The sequence below is a fragment of the Aphis gossypii genome, chromosome 3, assembly GCF_020184175.1.
Source record: "Aphis gossypii isolate Hap1 chromosome 3, ASM2018417v2, whole genome shotgun sequence".
In the NCBI taxonomy this organism is placed as follows: Eukaryota; Metazoa; Arthropoda; class Insecta; order Hemiptera; family Aphididae; genus Aphis; species Aphis gossypii.
In genome coordinates, this window is record NC_065532.1 from 42,057,911 (window position 1) to 42,080,237 (window position 22,327).

General features: G+C 26.5%; 1 protein-coding gene and 2 long non-coding RNA genes across 6 annotated transcripts; all 3 read right to left on the minus strand.

The window, feature by feature from the left end:
* Positions 1-926: 926 nt before the first annotated feature.
* Positions 927-3,733, minus strand: LOC126550651 (uncharacterized). The gene is made up of 3 exons (XR_007604730.1): positions 3,472-3,733; positions 3,174-3,395; positions 927-1,484 (listed from the first exon to the last, which is right to left on the minus strand). It is a non-coding gene; the product is annotated as an uncharacterized LOC126550651 (long non-coding RNA).
* Positions 3,734-7,169: 3,436 nt separating this feature from the next.
* LOC126550653 (uncharacterized) lies at positions 7,170-7,977 on the minus strand. Its single transcript, XR_007604734.1, has 3 exons — positions 7,762-7,977; positions 7,486-7,650; positions 7,170-7,419 (listed from the first exon to the last, which is right to left on the minus strand). It is a non-coding gene; the product is annotated as an uncharacterized LOC126550653 (long non-coding RNA).
* A 4,547-nt stretch (positions 7,978-12,524) lies between these two features.
* LOC126550648 (E3 SUMO-protein ligase PIAS1-like) lies at positions 12,525-17,444 on the minus strand. 4 transcript variants are annotated; one of them, XM_050202578.1, is made up of 4 exons: positions 17,090-17,444; positions 13,882-14,117; positions 13,009-13,818; positions 12,525-12,674 (listed from the first exon to the last, which is right to left on the minus strand). In XM_050202578.1, the coding sequence occupies exons 2-4, from the start codon at positions 14,033-14,035 to the stop codon at positions 12,598-12,600; spliced, it is 1,041 nt and encodes a 346-aa protein (XP_050058535.1). In that variant the 5' UTR covers positions 14,036-14,117; positions 17,090-17,444; the 3' UTR covers positions 12,525-12,597. The 4 variants fall into 4 exon arrangements, with proteins under 4 accessions (XP_050058535.1, XP_050058536.1, XP_050058534.1 ...); XM_050202579.1 differs by lacking the exon at positions 17,090-17,444 and adding an exon at positions 14,285-14,663; XM_050202577.1 differs by lacking the exon at positions 17,090-17,444 and adding an exon at positions 14,285-14,663 and having other exon boundaries at positions 13,882-14,219.
* Between the last annotated feature and the right edge of the window lie 4,883 nt (positions 17,445-22,327).

Genomic DNA, 22,327 nt, shown 5'->3' on the forward strand with positions numbered 1-22,327 from the left:
ATTTATAGTAAAGTTTTTTTTTTTTTTATCAAAGTATTTTATTTTATTAAAATGTTTATATAATATTTTTATATTTTATTTTTTAATGACAAAAACATGGATGGCATTATATGGCACAATATTTGGAAGAAAAAAAAACAATATTTAATTCGTGTAAGAAAACCTCGCCAAAGTGGCTTTTAGAATAATGATTTATGAAAAAAAAAAACAAAAACTTCGGGCAGAACGACACGAAACTCAGGAGAGAGGATATATAGGAGATGGCGTGGTGGCGCAAGATGTATTGCGATTTCTATTGGTCACCTTTGCACATTTTCCCGACCGATCCTGCGACTGGCCGCAGCGAAATGTTATACATAGCCTAATCCCTAAAGCCTTCCTCGACAAATGGACTATCCAACTCTAAAAGAATTTTTCAATTCGAACCAGTAGTTCCTGAGATTATTGCGTTCAAACAAACAAACTCATCAGCTTTATAATAATATATATGATATATGGATTATATTTACAAATTTTTTTTTATGATAATTATGTTAAGTGTTATTTTAAAATGTTCTTACTTTCAGGTTGTAATTATTGGTTAACAAAATACTAAATAAAATAATTTTGAATTCATTATCACTCCTATAGTATAATAATTAAACATATTAATACCAGAGTATTTATTCTGTGATAGTATAAAATATGTAGATCTATGGTTATTTTATCAGATATTCATAGGCTGTTTTTAAGTGATAGAAAAAATATAGATTTTATTATTTAAAATACTAGCTATAGTAACCAAATTCCATTGTTAACATAATAAAATTATAATTTGCCTCTTGCATTAATCTGACGAATGTAAAAGAAAGTGATGTCACGATTTTCAATTTAATAAACTATAAAATATATTATTAAATACTATAATATAAAGAAAAGATAATTAATATATAAATATTTTAATGTTTATTGAATGCCATTCTAAAAAATATATTGTTAATACATGGATTGAACTACATAATTTTAAAAGCTTATACTATCAAAATTACTTATATTATTAAAAAAAAAATTAGAAGGCTTCAGTTAAAGGGGTAGGACTTGAAGGAATGGATGGAATGTCTATTTCAATAACAGCTCGTTGCAGCTGTACTTGGAGCTTCATTTTCCTGTTTATTTTTTGTTTGTTGGTGCTTCTTCGTCGTCACTAATGAACAGATCGACAAAATTATTAAAATCATTTACTTGAGGTATTGGTCCATCCATTCTTTGTGGTTGATCCTGTAATAAGATATGATATATATCATGTATATTTGCAGTAAATGATTCGTAGTCAATATTAGCTGGTTTAGTCCTCAACAATCCAATTGCTCGATCTAATAATACAGATTTTCGGCCAACTTTATTTTGATCAAACGTACTCAAAAGAAATTTCAGATCAAAATATCTGAAACTACATAGCATTTCTATATAATCTTCAAGTTGAATATTCGTGTTATTCATGGTCACTAAAAAAAAAAAAAATTTTAAATTTATAGTTGTACGAGTAGGTAATGAACACATAATAAGAATAAATACATCATCTTTAAAATATAATATATAATATGGGTTGTAATATCTGTAGCTTTTTTAGATTAGATAGGTAAAAAAAAAACAAAGTTAAGTGTTAGTTAATGAGTTACTCTTTTCTTCAAGTTTACTAGTTTACTAGGATACAATAATTATATTACTAATAGGCTTATACAGGTCCTTGTCTCTATTACATATATTAAGTTTGGACACAAATTGTTTAGGGGGCATTTGGATGATAAGTTCTTTGTTTTTCACGTTTAAGTTTAGGTATTTTGTTTATTCTTCATGCGACGATTATTTTGACAAACTGAATGGCATATACCAATTAAAGATTGCTTAAATTCTCGATTTTTCGATAATGGTGCATTAACGATCACCAATAGCTTTTTGGAATTTAGAATTCAATGTCAAGATTACAAATTACAAACAATTGATTAAAAGTTGAGTTTTAACTATTATTGGTCAAACAGTACTCGAATAAGTAAAACCATAGTTAAATAAAAATAAAAAATGTTTCAATAAAATTGTTATGGTGACAATATTATATATTATGCATAGTTTGCTAGAGAAAATCTAAGAAATATATTTATTATTATTAAACTATTATAATTGGGTCTAAATTTATGCATGCATTTATATCATAAACGTGCAAAATAATTTTGTTTTTTATAAATTAAAAACTAAAAATTAACGATTCCGAGTAAAAATTTACACAATCTAAGAATATATTATATTATCCAAAATGTTTATTAAAAAAAATTCAAAATAATATTATTTTTGAGAAATTGGGTTTAAAAGTATTTGGTGTACTATTTATATTAGATTATTATTATTATGTAACGAGTAGGTACTACCAGGGACGTAGCCAGGATTTTATTTCGGGGGGGGGGGGGGGGCGGGGGCGGTCAAGTCAAGTCAAAAAAAAAAGTTAGGTTTACGAGTACAAAAAAAACATCATTGTAAAACTCAGATTCTAAAAAAAATTTCGTCGGTGACATTTCGGGGAGGGGGGGGGGTCCGGACCCCATGCACCCCCCCCCCTGGCTACGTCCCTGGGTACTACCTAGCACGAGGTAATAAAATTCGATTTCAAGTTAACGAATTGAAAACTTATACAATTATCTCAAAATACACTTTTTTACTTGGAAATCTTCTTTTAATGTCACAATATGATTCAATTGGTACATATTTAAAACTAGATAAATCTTCGACTAACAGTTCATGTTTTCGTCACATTTTTTTACCTTGCTCAATAATAGTATTGAATATTATTTTTTTAATAAAACATTAATTGTAAGTTTAGATCTAGCAAAATCTATCCCTGACTCTTTTTCTTTAAACTTATTTTTACTATTTTTTTTATTTTTTTGTCATCCATCAATAGCTCACTGGTGTACATTATGATGTATTTTTTACGATCAACAGTAGCTATTTGTACAGATGTAAATACGATTATTTTAATGAATAAAAATATGATTACAATGAATATAAACATCATAGTAAAATATGCGAAAAAAAATGATAACTATAAAAATGAGCATTGGCCACAGAATATAATTTATGCCTTACTGCCATGACTCCAAAAAGTCGTACATTAAAATATTTAGAAAATGCTAAATAACTACCTGAATCGGTATATTTTTTCCTTTAAATCGGGTTGTACGTCAAAATTGATTGGAAAGATCTGCACGACGGTAGCGATTGTCTTTGAATCTTACTTATCCTATTATGACGAGCCGATTACCATGTGTACGCGTTATTTCACACAATCGCAACTGCAGGTGAACAGGTGAATAATGGCTTCGGCGTGATGCTGTGGTCCTGTCGTTCCGCGTTCACTGACCGTCCTAGTCGCCGTGCAAATGATGAACGATTATCGACAGTGATCAACCAAAAATCAAATGACAATGTTTTAATACTTACACTTTAGACTCAGCTCAAAAAAGACGCAGCGTCGAAATGACGTGTTGAATGCCGATTGTCGTGTACACGAAAAATGATGAAATCGTCATGTTCGTCCGACGCCACCACAGACATTGTAAAAACGACGCTAACTTTGTTTGTTACCTCCAAACACCGATTTTTACTTTGGTCAAACTGCAATGAGACCAAACGCACCGGTCAAGGAATGGCAAGTGTCCTCCGAAGACAGCCTCCGACAGCCTATTGGCGCGCAATGGAGGGTTGAACGAAGTGTTATCTGCGCATGCGCGTGACTGCATTCTCCCTGGAAATGTTACATTTGAATATTAGAATCCCGCGTTTTTATTTATAAAATAAATATGCGACGAGTAACTCACGCATGCACAGATAACACAGAGAGATAATCACGGAGAGACTCGTCGCTGATAACAATTTGTTTTGCATAATATTATATTACAAAAGCTATAAGATTTGTATGCAATAAATCAATATAAAATTGTAAAATATGCATTTTATTTACCGAAATATGCAAAAATTTGCATTTTAATTTTTAAAAGATGAACACAAAAATAAAGTTACAAAAAAATATATTTATTTCGAGAAATACATCAGCGATTAGCTGATTGTCGTAATATAATATCTACCTACGTATAATTGAGATTAAAAATTGAAAATTATTTATTTGTTTTTCGAGTGCATTAATTATTATGTTAGTAATACAATTTATAACTCTCAATCAGTAGTAGAAATATTATGAGTTTTTTACACCATGATTACAGATATATTTTTCAATTTTCAAATATAAATGATCGGCAAACGTACATAGTACCTATATTGGACAATAGGATTGTAATATTGTATTTATAAAAATAAAATTTATGTTTGACTAAAAAACCAAGTTATATGTGTACTTTGATCAATTTAATTATTATCGACTTAAATACAAGAAAAATTTTATCATACTAAATAGGTATGCGAAAATATGCATTAAGTTTAATATAATAAATAAATATAAAAAATAATAAATATATATTTTATATATTATGTAAAAACATTTAAAGTAATAATAGTACCATTTTCATCACAATAATATAAATCGCGCACATTACCCACTTAAATTCCATTAGGACGTAGCAAAAAAAAACCATATTGTATCTATTGTGCAAAAAACTGTTACATTTAAGTTAAAACACAATTTCCAAGGAATTATGAATTGTTATTAAGGAACTTCTATACGAGTTCCAAATACATCCCAGAAACGCCTTATGCCAAGTTGTGTGTAACATTGTATAGAACATTATGTAACTGTATTCAGCATTATGTTACCTGCATGGTTTTTTTGAAACACTTCAGTAATATATTTCTAAAAACTATTCCCGGTAAGTTAATATATAATATTGATTAATAGTTTGAAATACTATATTCAAGATATGTTATTTTATAACTTTAAAGGTACATTTGGTACAGACCCCCTCATACATTTCCAATAAAATAATATATTTATATAAATTTATAATTTCACTCTAAAGTTTAATAATAATTAGATATTTATACTAAGTATAATATGTAACAAATACATAAAGTATACTAAATTAATACATTAATTGAAATATAATTTACACATTAAATAAAAAAAAAACCCCAATAAGTATAAACTATAAGTAAGTTATTTTAAAATAAATGTTCATACCAAACATTAATAAATATATAGGTACAATTTAAATAAGTAGTAACATATATTACACATTATCACACAATTAAATTACAACAGCTTGATTATTGGTAAGATGAACAAAGAACACTTCAAATTTCAATTTAATATTATTTAAAACTACATATGGTTTTGATACAATAAAAATATATTTTTGTGCTAATTATGGTAAATAATATCATTACATAGTATGGCACTGAGTAAAATGTTTGAAAATTATTGATTTTAAAATAAAAATATAGAATTTAAATTTTAAACTTCATAACACATTTTTTATTTTTTTTTTCATTTTATATAATTACACTTATTTAATTAAAATTACATATAATATTATTTTAAGTTAACATACAAATACAATTAAATATTTAAATATTTTATAAGACATTGTACTACTATATACTATATCAAACATTGTGACATAATGAAATCACAACAGCTTGATCATTAACAAGCTTAGAGAAAAAAACATTTATACTTAACAGTATTTAAAACAATACCATATAAGGACTTGATACATGATTGCTGTTAATTAAATAAATTCCAACATGTCTACTGGGCACTGGTTTTATAAATAAATCGTTAATGGTTATATTTTTACAACAGATAGTTTTATAGTATTATGAATTTCAGTATTTGATTTATAAATATTTTTAATTATTGCATTACTACCATCATCTAAGATAATACACTGATCTTTAGGATTATTATACAGCTAAGAACATAATTCTTGGAATTTAAAGTAATTTGGTTATAATAAATGGTCCCAAAATTTGAAATATTTTCATTTATCTTAAAAGATTTCATTATTTCAATAAATTATTCTCATCATAAGTCGAGGCTGTTATCAATTCTTCTCTTCCAGATGCAGTTATTTTATTTTGAATTTCTGAAAGAGGGTATCTTTTAATATTTGAATATAGTTTTCATATTTAAATAAACCATAGTTATCTAAAGATCCGTGAAAATGTGCATAAAATGGTAAGTGGATTAAACTGTGAACATTGTAGTTCATAAATTGAGGACCATAATGCAATGAATAGTTTTCAAAAAATTGTCATAAAAGCTTTAATGCTAAATTATTATTTTCATTACTAATTTGATTTGAGCATAATATTCAAATTGATACAACTAAAAGAAGAAAATGTTCATAAAATTATTTTTTTAAACTCAATTTCAATATAATAACCCCTGTGTATAAAAGTACCTATTTCCCAAAATTCTTTAGCTTTCCAATACTCAAGATCATCAATAGAGCTTGGCAGTCGAGCAAATTCAGATGGTACTAACTTCCTTAAATTGAACAAAGATAAAGAAGTATTAGATTTTTTTTCTTCTATAATTCTAACAGGTTTTTCCCTCATATCCAAAACTCAAGAAGGCGTTTCATTACCCTTCAGCAAACACAATGCATATAATCAAGAACAACTGTGTTAGTCACATCTATTGGAAGTTCTATTAAAGGACTTACACCATCTTTGTGATACTCAGGATTAGATTTAGAAATTAGATCTAAATGAATCATTACTGCGAGATAGAGTAGAGCTACCTGAAAAGCATACTCTTTTTTCTATATAATCTCCTTCCACTTCACAAGAGTTGCAAGAAAAATACCCATTATGGTTCTTAACATTTAATAAAAATCCCTTTCCTGGCTGGTCAGCAACAATATGAACAATTTCAAAATGTATTTGTTTATTTTCAATTTTAATACCGCAAATTAAAAAGTTTTGTAACTCAATTATAAATGGTTTAAAATATTCATTTAGGTTTGTTTTTATAACTATGGTAAATACCAACAGGAAAAATCTTTTTTAAAAAATAGGTAAATTAGTAAATGATTATAAGATAGGCCAAAACTGAGTTTTTGAGCTCTTTGCCAAAGGTAGGCCATCAATATTAAAACTTAATTTAATTGTTATGACGTTATTAGGAGTATGCTTAATATGTTTAACTAAATGAGATTTAATTATATTTAATATACCTATATCTAAATATGAACTGTTTTAGATTTTAATCATAGGATGATTTATTCTATCTTTATGTTGATGTAGAATAGTTGTGATATATTTTGGAACTTTTAAACCAATATTATGCAGAATAGATAGTATTTCATTTGCACTTCTATGGGAAACATTAAAGTTTACAGCCCATTTACAAAGTCTTTTTATTAAAACTTGATTTAAATCTTCACCAGTAACCTCTTTTTAAAATATTGGCTGAACTTTTTTTGAAATATCCTAAAAACAATAAATGAAAATATAATCATATTATGTAAAATATATAAACTACGCATCAATACTAACATTATAAGATGCAAGTGCTATTACTGGTAACATAAGTTCTTCTTGTAATTAGTAAATGATTATTAAATAATGGTTCCAAACTAATTTCCGCATCAGATGATTTTACTTTTTCGTGCTCATTGGAAGGTTTTATTTCTTCTATTGGATTACTGGTTGAATGGCAATCTAAAGAAAAATTTCACTTTTTAAATAAAATTGTTAACATTTAAACAAAAAAATTTGAAAATTCAACTCAGTTATAAATGATTTAAGAATTTAATTTTAATTATTAATTACTTCAAGTTCATTCTTAAGTTGCCTTTGAAATTGTCGATTAGATATGCATCCAATATATTTAATTCTTCTACAAGGTGTTACGGACCCTAAAACCAATTTAACATCAGTATTTGTTAAAAAAATGAATCATAAAAAATACATAGGTAAGTAATGCAAAAAGTTATAACAAAACATTGTGTATAAAATAAAATATTAAAGTTCCAAACTACTTGGCTGGAAAAGCTACAAAATGTAAATTTAAAAGTTGGTAAAATTTAAAGTTAGGTTGGATATATTATTATAGTAAATTTTGAGATTGTATTTCTCTGTCAAATCTTGTTTAAGCGGTTCTAAACCAACACCGGACATCTAATTCAAAGTTTGAATCTGAATACTGGATATACTGATTTTTAAATATACCTATCAACAAAATTTTTTTCAGTTCATAATATACTATAGCACAAAAATAATAGCACACTTCTCATTATAATAATAATTTGTAACTCTTGAATTCTGTACTCTGTTGCATCTTTCTCAAAAGCTCTACCAGTCCACAAACATTCAACTGCAAATTTGTTTGTGAATAACTTGGAAAGAATTTTTCTGATGTTACTTTTTGCATCAAATTCACTGACAGAGCAAAACATCTTTTGCTATCAAATATAAGTAGTAAATTCAAGATAAACAGAAATAAATAAAAAATGTTATCCAATTTTTTTTAATTTTTACTTACAAATTTTTCTTTAATATCGCTATCTGTATTTAATTTATTTTCAAATTCTAAAACGCTCATTTTAGAAGAAAATGGAAATTGGTCTAAGAATTGTTGATCTGGAATTTTCGACAAAACTGGTACCATTTGAAATGTTAGCGTTGCTACTTCATTTTTTAAACTATTAATTTGGTTTATCATCCGATGGCTCATTAAGCGAGTAGTTATCAATTCATCCAGGATCTTTCTTAAAATGCCATGCTGTAGGGTTTCTGCTTTATATGTTACTAGAATATATAATTATTTTTTTGAATAGTTCATTATGATATAGATACATTTATAAGAATAATTAGATTTAAGCAGGCGCGTACACAAAAAAATATTTTAGGGGGGGTTTTGGTTTTAAATTTTTATTCTTATATAATCTAACCTAAGGTTATAAACAATAAAACTTATTTCCTGAAATTTCGGGGGGGGTTTGAACCCCTAAAACCCCCCCTTGTGTACGCGCCTGGATTTAAGTACCTATATTATTAAATTTATTAAAGGCTAATAAAATCAGAGAAGCTTAGAATAGATATAAGGTTATCATCATTTGTTTTATTAACTTATTTTTAGTAAAATTATTTTAAAATAAGTAATTTGCAAATTGATTTTAAGTATACTTTATATTCGGTCACTTTTATTAACCATATTCACATTAATCTTACCTGCAGATGAATTTTGTATTGTTTTCATTGTTGGATCACTTGGATAAGGTTCTATATTCTATGACACAAAATAAATTTTGTTTAGTAAATATTATGATCAGGACATTAAAATCCAAATGTATTTACTTGTGATACTGAATTTGAAGATTTACTTGTTTTTGGTAAAAATGAATGCATGTAATCTGAATCTTCTATCATAGATGCTATAGAATTTGAATTAAACAATGATAAATTTTCCAAATCTATATAACTATTTTCTTTGTAGGATTTGGAGTTTACTGCTGATGACAAAAAAGAACTATTAAAAGTATTAACTGTTGAAGGTGTTTGTGATGACTCTTTAAGGACAGTTCCTGACGTTGATGTCTTTTGAATATTAGCCATTAGGTACCTATAATAGTGTAACCAGAATCTTTAAATTAAATCAAATACAATAATAGTTATTAGTTAGGTATGCTTTAATAAATTAAATAAAAATTAAACATAAATAATAATGTTTATACCTTCCATCTCACTTTTACTACTGACACTACTGCCACTACAGTCAAAGGAATATCTGTCGATTTCACTTTTACTCGTTTGTACCAATCCTTATTGAAACCACCTAACATGTGTTTTGTATATTATAGATACAAATAAATAAATTATATATATAAGTTTTTTTAAATTTTTTTATTATTCATATAAAGTGTTCCTGGCAGAGTCATCTATCTTATCGATAATATTAAATTAACGTTTTAGCAGCAGTTTAACAATTGATAATGCATAATTATTTACTTATTTATAAATCATTTACTACATGAGTACCTATATAATATTTATAAGAAATATATATATAAGTAAAGTATTACATGATAACATTAATATATTATAATATGTTATTATTGTCGTTGAATATAAAAAAGTAAAATAGTTTAAATTAAAATGTAAAAGAAATCAGAAAAAAATTCTAACCAATTACAATTATTCATATTCCCATAACGTATTAGCCCAATACTAATGGGGAACATTACATTTTTATAAAGCAATATGTTTTTATAAAACCATTAATGTAGGTTAATAAAGAATGTTTCATTATACTGTTTACATTGGAATATTAAATGTGCATAACTTATATTTTTGTGGAACATTATAGAAACTTTCAGGTAACATTATATTCTTATGTTAACATTGGTACTCAAAATCTTAAAATGCATATTTCTGGAATGTTTGAAACAGTTACTTGCACGGTGGTTGCATATAAATCCTAGCCTTGCATATTACATTTCAATCACTATCTAGTAATTACTTTTAAGTTTTATCCTATTTATATATATATTATAATAGGATTTGAAGGCTAAAGCTTTTTATTAAATGACAATAATAGAAAAATAATTTTTTTTATACACATTTGTTTCATTTATACATAATTTGTAACAAGTTAGTTATAAATGTAATTAACTATTTTGTATTTTTAAAAAATTGATAATAATATATATTATTATAAATGTATGTGTGTGTGTATTTATATACTATGTACAAGTATTCTATAATTTATAATTTTCTCTAAATACATTGAGCATTTTAATACAAAATGAATTAATAATTTATGTCCAATGATTTATATGTTTATATGTATATATATATACATATAATTATATTTTATTTTTAATTATTATTTTAATATAAATATTATTATTTGGTAGTTATTATTTTTATTTTTTCTATGTGAAGACTGAAAAGCAAAACATAAAATGTTATAAATTATAATATTAGTTCAATGTGTGTCAAAACATAAGTTTTAAATTACATTTTTTTCTATATTGCTTCTATTATTTTGTATGTGTCACGATATTATTTAATATCAAATACATTCTATATACATATTTATTCATATATTATACACAATAAACAATAAAATTGTATTAGTTTATATCTCTTACTACAAGCAATATTTATACACAACAACACTAATACAAAACAAAATACCGAGTGAAACCAAAATAATAATGGATTATTTTCAACCATAGTCTAATCCATAGTTACTAAATGTGTTTATAGTAAGGAACTTTTTCTATATTATTATTCTGAACCGACCATTCTAATTTTATATTAACAATTAAAGTTGAGCATTGATTGCATAAATGCTATTTTTATTTATTCCTAATACATATTTACTTTGTGTGAAAGTAAAATATTTTGCTATTAACATATTATACAAAATCATTTCCAGAAAGAAATTATATACAAAACGAACAACAACAATGTATACATTTTTGAATATATTATGATATATTAAATATTTTAACCATAATTCATATTACAATTTAATATTAAATATTAGTATTGGTATAATCTTTAATTTGTAATTTTTGACCAGCTTCAATTCCCCCAATGGAATATATGGCATCAAACATAGTTTTTCAAATGAAATATGTCTTCCGTGGAATATGGCCTTCCACATATGGATTACTAGACGGGCTAATCATTGAAAAATTTATTTCTTTAAGTACCATAATACTATTTTATTTGTGATCAGTAAATTTGGGTAATGGTAATTGGTATGTTATTATTACTTATTACTCATGTTATTAATATTTTTAAAGTTCATTCAATATACATTAGTATGTAAACATTGCATTTTACTCATAACATTTTTTTTATCCATAATTTAAATTTTAAATAGTTTAGTAGATAGTTCACATTTCACAATATTACTTTTTTGGTAGGTATTAAATAGAGCCCATTTCAAATGCAGTGATTTTTTTATGGGGGGAGGACTTTAAAAATTCTAAATACAATGCATTCTAAGTACATGTACATAACTCGATTCATGTTTCACATCAAAATTGAAACTTTAATTAGTATTTTTTATTATTTTTTTCAACTTTCAGAGCATTATTTTATCATTTTTTTAATTATTAATTTATTTTAAGTGTTTATTTCTAAATTGATCGTGTTTGGACCCATTGAAGTGTAAAGTAAATAATTTAAAATACTAATTTAAAAAAATGTTAATGATCACTATTTAACAAGTATAAAATGTTTTAACCTAGAATTAGCATAATAAAATATGTTATTCTTAGCTTTATATATTTTGTATGTTTATAGTGAATAGTACAACCATAAAATGAAAAAAAAAAATCATTGCTAATGAATCATTTCTAATTTTTCAAAAGAATTATTTTATTGGCTTTATCCAAAATTCAATTTGACCAACACTTAACTTGTGTGAGATAGAATAGCATACACTTATCGTTTTACGGCCATTATTTTTAAGACATCAATGATTTTAATACTCTATTAAATGAAATGAATATTCCAGCTCAATCCAGTCTTCAAAGGTTGAATATAAAATAAATGCAAGAAAATTGTTAACACAATTTATGTTTGTAAACACTTTTATTACATTTAAACATTTCAAACTAACATATTATATGATCTATAATAATAATTTTACACTGATGATGTCCGTATAATAGTCATTCGCCTTTTCATGTACGACCATCCCACATTCCAGCCAAACTCAGCAACTGCACAGCATACACATACGAGGTAATGACGTTACATAACAAAATATTATTACTTTCTTTCATCTTATTTTGCTACTCAAGACCTACCTATACTTATGTCAGTGACTTACATGCAAAAATATTTATTATAATGTTAATAGTATTTTAAAAATACTGATTGAAGCCACTAAATTGCCTATCCAAAACGCCGTTTTGACAAACTAAAACTATAATTATTATAGTGTGCATATTATTTTGTTACATAATTATTATTATTAATCCAGAGATGACGAACTTTTTTTACCAGCGTATCAAATAAAAAACTTTAATTAGTTACTTATATCAGTGATTTTACTTTTTTTTATATCTTCATAAATCCTCCACGTTCCATCAGGTAAAATCTCAACTTCATTAGTACAGTCTTTAAGGGTTGGACTTGAAACGACCTCTAAAAAATAATTGTCTACTAGTAAATCATTATAAAAACAAGGTTTGTTGCATATTGGGCACTTCCAAGTTGGCTTTTTTTCATTCATTAAAATGAAATATGTGGCATCGAAACATTGTAAGTGATCACAATGAATGGATTTAGTAGGAATTTTCATCCTCATCATACTTAATGGACACACCAAAGAAAAACGATATGTAGACGTAGTAGCTAATTCTGGATCATCATTTGATAACGTTTCAATTATAATATTTTTTGTTTCTTCTATAGGTCTCCCGCCTTTGTCTTGAAGTTTTTTTACTAAAGTCTCTGCCGTTAATTTCTTTACCAGATACATTGAAAAAACGTATTTTTTGTTGTCCGGATTCCAATTAATAGTGATGTCGTTGTAATTGATTGGAGAAAGTTTGACATTTTCAGTGCAATCGATAGGGTCTGCAGATCGTCTACATTCAAGTCTTAATGCCAGGGTCAATTCTGGTTGAGCATTAAAAGGAATTAGTGGTAATTGACATTCTCTCGTATTAACTCGTATGCGTAGTCCAAGAGGCATATAATCTGGTGACTCATTAGGTACAGGCTCTATAAACTGGCAAATTCGAATTTGGTACTGATAATAAGGATATTCAAATTTTCCATGAGAAATTGTTCGATTCATGGATACGAAATTGACTTGTTCGCGTGACAGAACAAGTTTGAATATAGCTTCTTTCATACCTGAAATAAAATAGATATTATGAACATAGTTAAAATAAAAAAATAATCATAAAATATTACTACCTTCAGGGAATTGTGCTAATGTACAAATGTTCGTGCCAGTTAGAAGAGTTGGCTTAATGACTTCATCAATAACTTCATAAAACGGCAAATTTTTGTATTTGATTTGGGCTACAGTTTCAATAGATAGCGTGTCAGAATTATTTTCGCTAGCCATTGTTCCTAATCCTAATGCCTATTGTTCTACAATACTCATTTCTTGATATGGAGGTAATGGATATGACATTATAGACAAATTCCTGTAAATATAAAAAGATTAATATTAATATTATTACAAATATTTGAAAGCTTGTCCCAGTACGAATCAATTTGATTTTTTCGGATACTAGATGTCTAGATAGCTAAAAAAAAACAAACTTAAGTGTTAGTTAATGAGTTGTTCTTTTCTTCAAGTTTACTAAAATACCATAATCATATTACTAATTGGCGTATACGGGTTCTTGTCTCTGTTATATACATTAAGATTTGACACAAATTGTTTAAGGGGCAGTTAGATGATAAGTATTTTTTGTGAACTCATTTTTCTCGTTTAAATTTATTTTGCTTATACTTCATGTGACGATTATTTTGACGAACTGAATGGAATATACCAATTAAAGATTGCTTAAATTCTCGATTTTTCGATAATGGTGCATTGACGATCATCAATAGCTTTTTGGAATTTAGAATTCAAAGTCAAGATTACAAATTGCAAACAATTGATTAAAAGTTGAGTTCTAACTATTATTGGTCAAACAGTATTTGAATAAGTAAAACAATGGTTAAATAAAAATAAAAGATGTTTCAATAAAATTGTTATGGTAACAATATTATATTATGCATTGTTTGCTAGAGAAAATCTAAGAACTATATTTTAATATTTATTATTATTAAACTATTATAATTGGGTCCGAATTTACACATGCATTTATATCATAAATATGCAAAATTATTTTGTTTTTTATAAATTAAAAATTAAAAATTAACGATTCCGAGTAAAAATTTACACAATCTAAGAATATATATTATATAAAAATGTTTATTAAAAAAATTTAAAATAATATTATTTTTGAGAAATTGTGTTTAAAAGTATTTGGTGTACTATTTATATTAGATTATTATTATGTAACGAGTAGGTACTAAATAGCATGAGTTAATAAAATTCGATTTCAAGTTAACGAATTGAAAACTTATACAATTATCTCAAAATACACTTTTTTACTTGGAAATCTTCTTTTAATGTCACAATATGATACAATCGGTACATTTTAAAACTAGATAAATCTTCGACTAACTAGTTCATGTTTTCGTCACATTTTTTTACCTTGCTCAATAATAGTATTGAATATTATTTTTTTAATAAAACATTAATTGTAAGTTTAGATCTAGCAAAATCTATCCCTGACTCTTTTTCTTTAAACTTATTTTTACTATTTTTTTAATTTTTTTGTCATCCATCAATAGCTCATTGGTGTACATTATGATGTATTTTTTACGATTAACAGTAGCTATTTGTACAGATGTAAATACGATTATTTGAATGAATAAAAATATGATTACAATGAATAGAAACATCATAGTAAAAAAGTCGGCAAGTGGGTACCGCTCTGCTGTACATTAGGGGGTGGGGTAGACCTCGGACTAGGGTAGATTAAATTTGAATGCAATGATAAGTATCATTGTATACGAAAAACGATTCTGAACGGAGATGATTTGTCAGTCTATAATATATATAATTAAATATTGTCATATATTCTATTTTGAAACAAATATCCGATTTCATAAAAATTTAAAACTCAAACGCTCAAAACATTTTTCCTTTAATGACTCTTAAAATTTTCTCTATAGCTTTTTGAAGCAAAACTTATGGAAAATCTTGTATTAAATTTTCTACTCTTAGCTACCTATACAAACAATTTTATGAATTTTGAACTACAAAATAATTTGCAAATATTCATGATTTTGACGAATTTTTGTCAAAATTTGAACTTCAATGCTAATAAAAAAAATTGTGCCTATGTATTCTTATAATTTTTTAATCACTATAAGAATAACATATGAGGAACTTTGTATAAAATTTTCAAGTATTTTGATAGGGCCAAAAAAATGTTATCGACTCTTTAAAAAAAATTTTCAGAAAAATTGAAAATTTCAATTGTCTATAAATAGCTCAAAAAAACTCTTTTTAATAGAAAATTAAATCAAGTAAATAAAATGCCAATCTAAATAACTGGTAAAATTTTCAAGTATCTACGACTTATACTTTTGAATTATAACAAATATCAAAAATCGTTTGAGGCTAAACCGTTATTTAACGCGGTTTTGTAAAAATTTAAATTTCAAACACTCATAAAATTTTTTTGTCTGAATCCGGTAGAGTTTTTTTTACAGATATTTGAAGAAAATGTATGGAGAACCTTGCACCAAATTTTCAAAACTTAGTTATAAAAGAAAAAAATTTTATGATTTTTCAACTTCAAAATTACTAGCAAATTTTCGCGTTTTCGACAGATTTCGTAAAAATTTGAACTAAAAACGCTTATAAAAAAAAATTGTGACTAACGATTTTTAATTTTTTTTAGCTACAATAAAACAACTCATAAGGAACCTTGTATTAAATTTTCAAAACTTTTTGGTCATCCAAAAATTTTTTATCGACACTTTAAAAAAAATTTCTCAAAAAAATCGAAAATTTCAGTGGTCTATAAATAACTCAAAAAAAGTCAAAATTTTTTGAAAATTTAACTATATACAGATACCACTGACATTAACATTTGGTGAAAATTTCAAGTATTTTCAGTGATTAGTTTTTGAATTACAACCATAAAAAAAAATCGATTTGGTCGAAAACTGGTTTTGCGTAAAAATTGCCGTTTTTCCGTCATTTTTTTTTGTTTTTCTCTTTTTTTTTGAAAACTGTTGGAAAATGTTAACTTTTTACCTCTATAATGCACCAAGGATATTCACTTTTATATCGGAAACTACCCCCATAGTTAGAAATTGGAGCATTATTTCGACTAGTTATGCTGTACACAGACACAAAAAAAAAAAACAAAAAAAAAAACATACATCATTGTAAAATCAATACATTCTTCACTCCGTTCAGAATTTAATATGCGAAAAAAAATTATAACCATAAAAAGAGCATTGGCCACAGAATATAATTTATGCCTTACTGCCATGACTCCAAAAAGTCGTACATTAAAATATTTAGAAAATGCTAAATAACTACCTGAATCGGTATATTTTTTCCTTTAAATCGGGTTGTACGTCAAAATTGATTGGAAAGATCTGCACGACGGTAGCGATTGTCGTCGAATTTTACTGATCCTATTATGACGAGCCGATTACCATGTGTCCGCGTTGTTTCACACAATCGCAACTGGCGAATAATGGTTTTGGCGTGATGCTGCGGTCCTGTCGTTTTGCGTTCACTGATCGTCCTAGTCGCCGTGCAGATGATGAACGATAATCGACAGCGATCGGCCAAAAATCAAATGACAATATTTTAATACATACACTTTAGACTCGGCTAAAAAAGAGACGCAATGTCGGTATGACGCGTTGAGTGCCGATTGTCGTGTACGCGAAAAATGACATCGTCACGTTCATCCGACGCCTTCATAGACGTTGTAAAAACGACGCTAACTTTGTTTATTACCTCCAAACATTGATTTTTACTTTGGTCAAACTGCAATGAGACCAAACAGAAGCCAAGCATCCTCCGATGACTGCCTCCGACAGCCTGTTGGCGCGAAAAGGCCATTTGAACGATGCGCTATCCGCGCATGCGCGTGACTGCATTCTTCTTGGAAATGTTACATTTGAATATTAGAATCCCGCCTTTTTTTATTTATAACTGCCCCCCCGAGATTGTTTAATCAGTTGCCTATTTTACTTCTGGAATTTTTCTTGAAAACAAATTAATTTGAAACACCAAAATACTCTATATATGATAATAGTTTTTATTGGATTTACCATATTATACCATAGAGTAACCATAGTATTACTCTATGTATTATACCTAATATAATAATTTTAATTCAAAACATAATATAATATTACTTATATGTTTTACTTTTTCAGAATAATTATACAACTCAAATTAATAAGTGAAATTATAACATAATAGTGCTTAAAACAAATAATACCTAACACCTAATAATAACAATTTGTCGTTTTTAATAAACTGTGCACTCAAACTTGAACTACTTTTTTCGACTTTTTATCTTTAAACATTTATACTGGTTAATTAAATCATTGAATCTCTTCACATATCAATATAAATACTTACGATCAAAAATGTATCTAAAAATTGAGTATTCAGTCTTTTGCATATACTTAATGAGTACCTTTTACCAACATGGCTTATTATTAGTTTAAGATCCTTATGCAAATTAAATCTTATTTTTTTTAGAATAAGGTCTTCAATTTTTGCATGAAAGAATACAGACACGTGTTTAGTGAACTCTAATATTTTTACAAGAGGATAAAGTAAACTATAGTCTTTATATTCTTCTATTCCAATGTGTGTATTTATCAAGATTAAATTTTGTATAAGTATTGTTGTAGTGATAAGTGATTTTATTTTATGAAACAAGCACGATGATGAATTAATGATAACACTATTAAAATATTACTTACTATTTATTAATTATAATATATTAATTTCTTAAGAAAAATAATTTATTATTATATGAGTTATGATTTATATAATTTCTTTGAAGTGTAAATGAGTTTGCTATTATACGTTATACGGTAAATATATATATATTATATTGGAGTAATTAAGTTATTTTAATATTATTATTTTTATGAAATGTTAAAATTCATAATTTTTTTTGCTTCATTAAATTATTGTTGTTTTATAAAATTTGAAAGTAATTATATTAATGTGTATATTTTATATCTCCCTAAAATACGCCCTAGATGCAGGGGTGGTGAACCATTTGATTTGTACAGGGCGCCAAAATCTTAAATGTAGCCCCAAGAAACGATGTGCATAATAATACTAATGATATAAGTTTAACGGACGCGTTAAAAAATTATAAACACGATTCTAACAAGTTAAGTCTGAAAATTATTCCCGTGAAGTCATTTTTTTCGATATAATACTCCTTATTAACCCCCCCCTCTTAAATAGGTATCGGGTAGTAAATTAGTGGAAAAATATTATAACTAAGGTGGTAACTAAAATACAAAATTTAATTTTCAAATTTTATAGAATTGCGGAAATTTTGAAAATCTGGCACCTGGCCTCTTAATGTTATTAGGTACCTTATTATTAAATTTATTGTACCAACTATACATCCATATATTCTATACCCACATCTATTTTATATGCTCATGTTCATGTAATATACTGTGTATAAATGAATATTATACACTGTTATATGAGTAAGTTATATTTATACACGATTTTTCAATTTTTGTAAATAGAATTTTTTCCGCGATAATAAATTAAAAAATAATTGCTGTTTATATCGGTGCCGTCGCTAATAAAATATTACATGATATAATATAATGTTATGTTGAATTAATCGCTCGCGACTCGAAAATCAGTACCTCGATAATTACGAGTTTACGACTGTAAAACGGTATTTTTATCCATACGAAATCATGAAATAAAATTCGGAATTGATTATGTTTTATTATACGAGACTAGAGTTTGCTTAGAGTGCTTAGACTATATTGTTGTGTGCCAGCGCGTCAAGTAGATTTTCAAAAATTTTCGATGCACGAACAGTCACAGACCACTAGATGTCGCTGACGTTACCAACACTGAAGTAACTATTTTGTACAGTGGATGATTTGTAGTACCCAAAAGATTACTATTAATTATTTTGGTATTATCTAATTTAATAATATATTTACACCGTCGATTTTCGTTACATTGGTGCAAATAGTGGGCAGAGATGACTGATGGCTACGAAAAACTCAGTAAAAATTCCCAACTCAAGTTTTCACTAAGTATTAAATAAATATATTTTTTTTCTATAATTTTGAAATGGAACAAAAACATTTATTAAAAAAAAGACACCGAATTTAATGCTAAGTGAACTTTTTTTTTTGTGTTATAGATTGCATTGTTCTAGTTATAAGTATAGGTACCTAACTTAATAAACTCGTGTAACACTCTTACAGATACTTCATAAGTCAAACTTTTATTTTAGATAAGTAAAATTATACATTTTTACCAAATGTGCACTTGGATCTAATTAAGTATAACACTGCAGTTGGGTCACAGTTTTAGTTATAACTTATAAAACTAGGACAATATAACTTTTGGGTGGATTTAACTTTTAAACTTATATTAAAAGGAACCTAAAAGTGTTAACTATTATTTAAAAATTAGCATAATAATAGACATAAGTACTCATTCTCCATCTTCTTATCAATCATAACTACAGCTATTGAGACGTTATCATTTTATATTTTTATAGAATTAGAGCACACGGTGAAATACTTAATATTAAAATGATCGACCTATCAAATACTTAACACTTTATAAAAACGTTTACAATATTTATTATAAATATATTAATTATTTTCGTTTTGGCTGTAACGACGTTAGCATACAATTAACTTTTAAAGAAGGCTATAATAGTACAAAATAGAGATACCGACGTATATACTGTGATTCACCAAATGACGCCCCTGACTGTAATTTTATTTATGTGATAGTCTTATAGTCTGTATTATATCTCTACTGGGAATACCACTTGCCCACAAAAATTGCGATGGGAGCATGGGACCCGAGGCGTATGCTTATATAAATATATAATGAGTCCATTAACCATTATTATCAGCAGTTATTGTCTTCTCGGGAGTTTAGAAAAATTAGTCAAGAACATCGTTACGTCATAATATGTAATATTATTAAAATACTATGTATATGTGGCACGTAAGTAAAGTATATTATATAGGACATAATAGTTATGGTACAAGACTCGCCGATAGTAGACATTAGTGATATTACGTTCGTTGCAATAATTTCCACTGTAACACGACGAATAAATCCAAAATAACACGTGAGACGTTTTTTTTAAAATAATAGGCGTAATATATATTATAATAAATATACATACATAGTTGCCTATATTAACTGCAGTGTATTTTGTAACAAATGTGTTTGAATGCATCATTGTTTCGAGTCTTTAGAAAATATAAATTGCCAATTGGTCGTTAAAGCGGTTTCCAACCTTTTTGTTTTATAAAAAAAAAAATAGAATCTATAAAATGTGTCTATATACACGGACATAAACGTATGTTATGTTAACTTTTATTGCTTATCGTCTGTGGAATTTGAATCTGTGCATGGGTGGTACACCGGATTAACTTGTTAATCTGTAAAATCTTTATGTTTTATATGTGCACGAGTATGAAGTGTTTTCGGTGCAAACAGGACTATCACAATAAAAACTAATATTCATTTTTATGAAATTATATTTCTTCAACATTTTTTTGAATGTGATTTTTAAAACTCTCTCTAAATTAAACGACCTCTTCAAATTATTACAAAATGTATTTTTAATTAACGATCCATTTCTATGCACGACACCGGATATATTACTTTATATATAGACCTCGTGCACGGTTTAGTTTTTGAAATGTTAATAATAAAAAGTAGTCTCAGCACATATAGGACATACTTGTATAAAGGAATATAATATATATATATATATATACATAAAAAAATTGCGTGTCTGTTATTATTGTATAGTACTATATCTATATACTATTGAGAATAGAGTACCTATAATATACTTACCGATATCGTGGCAAACATATTTCGTAAAAACATTTTTATATTGCGAAAAAACTTATCACAAATCATAATACTTAACGTTACAATTACAAGTACATAAAGTACAAGAAAAAAAATATATAATTCTAAAAAGAAAATGTTTCCATGTTGCTGAGCTTCTTTAGATAGTTGTATATATATTGTATACTTGTCCCCAATTGTGACTGGCAATTTCGTCCAGCCACTGAACAACAATATATCATTAAAATAGCTGGTAGGAATATTTTTTTCGAATTTTTTCTACAGAATAACGGTCAAATTATTTGATATTAAATATAACATGTATTTTACTTGATCTACTTGATATAATGCGTTTGTGAATCATCATACACATTAGGCATAATAATACTTTTTATGAATAAAATATAATAATAATAATGCGAAAAGAAAAATATTATACAATAATTGCACTATGTATTAAAATTTATTTATTCCGTACACGATTTAAGTGGTTATTAAAGAATATTTTATACTTTTTAAATAATTTTAAGAAAATACATTTTCTGTCGAATGAAATATTATTAATTTTGAAAAGATTTTATATTATATTTTACGATAAGGCAACATTGACTAGAACTCGACATATTTCTTTTGAAAATGAATAACTACACAGTGAGTGTAACATGAGAATATATACATTAAAATTTTGCTATACAATTTAAA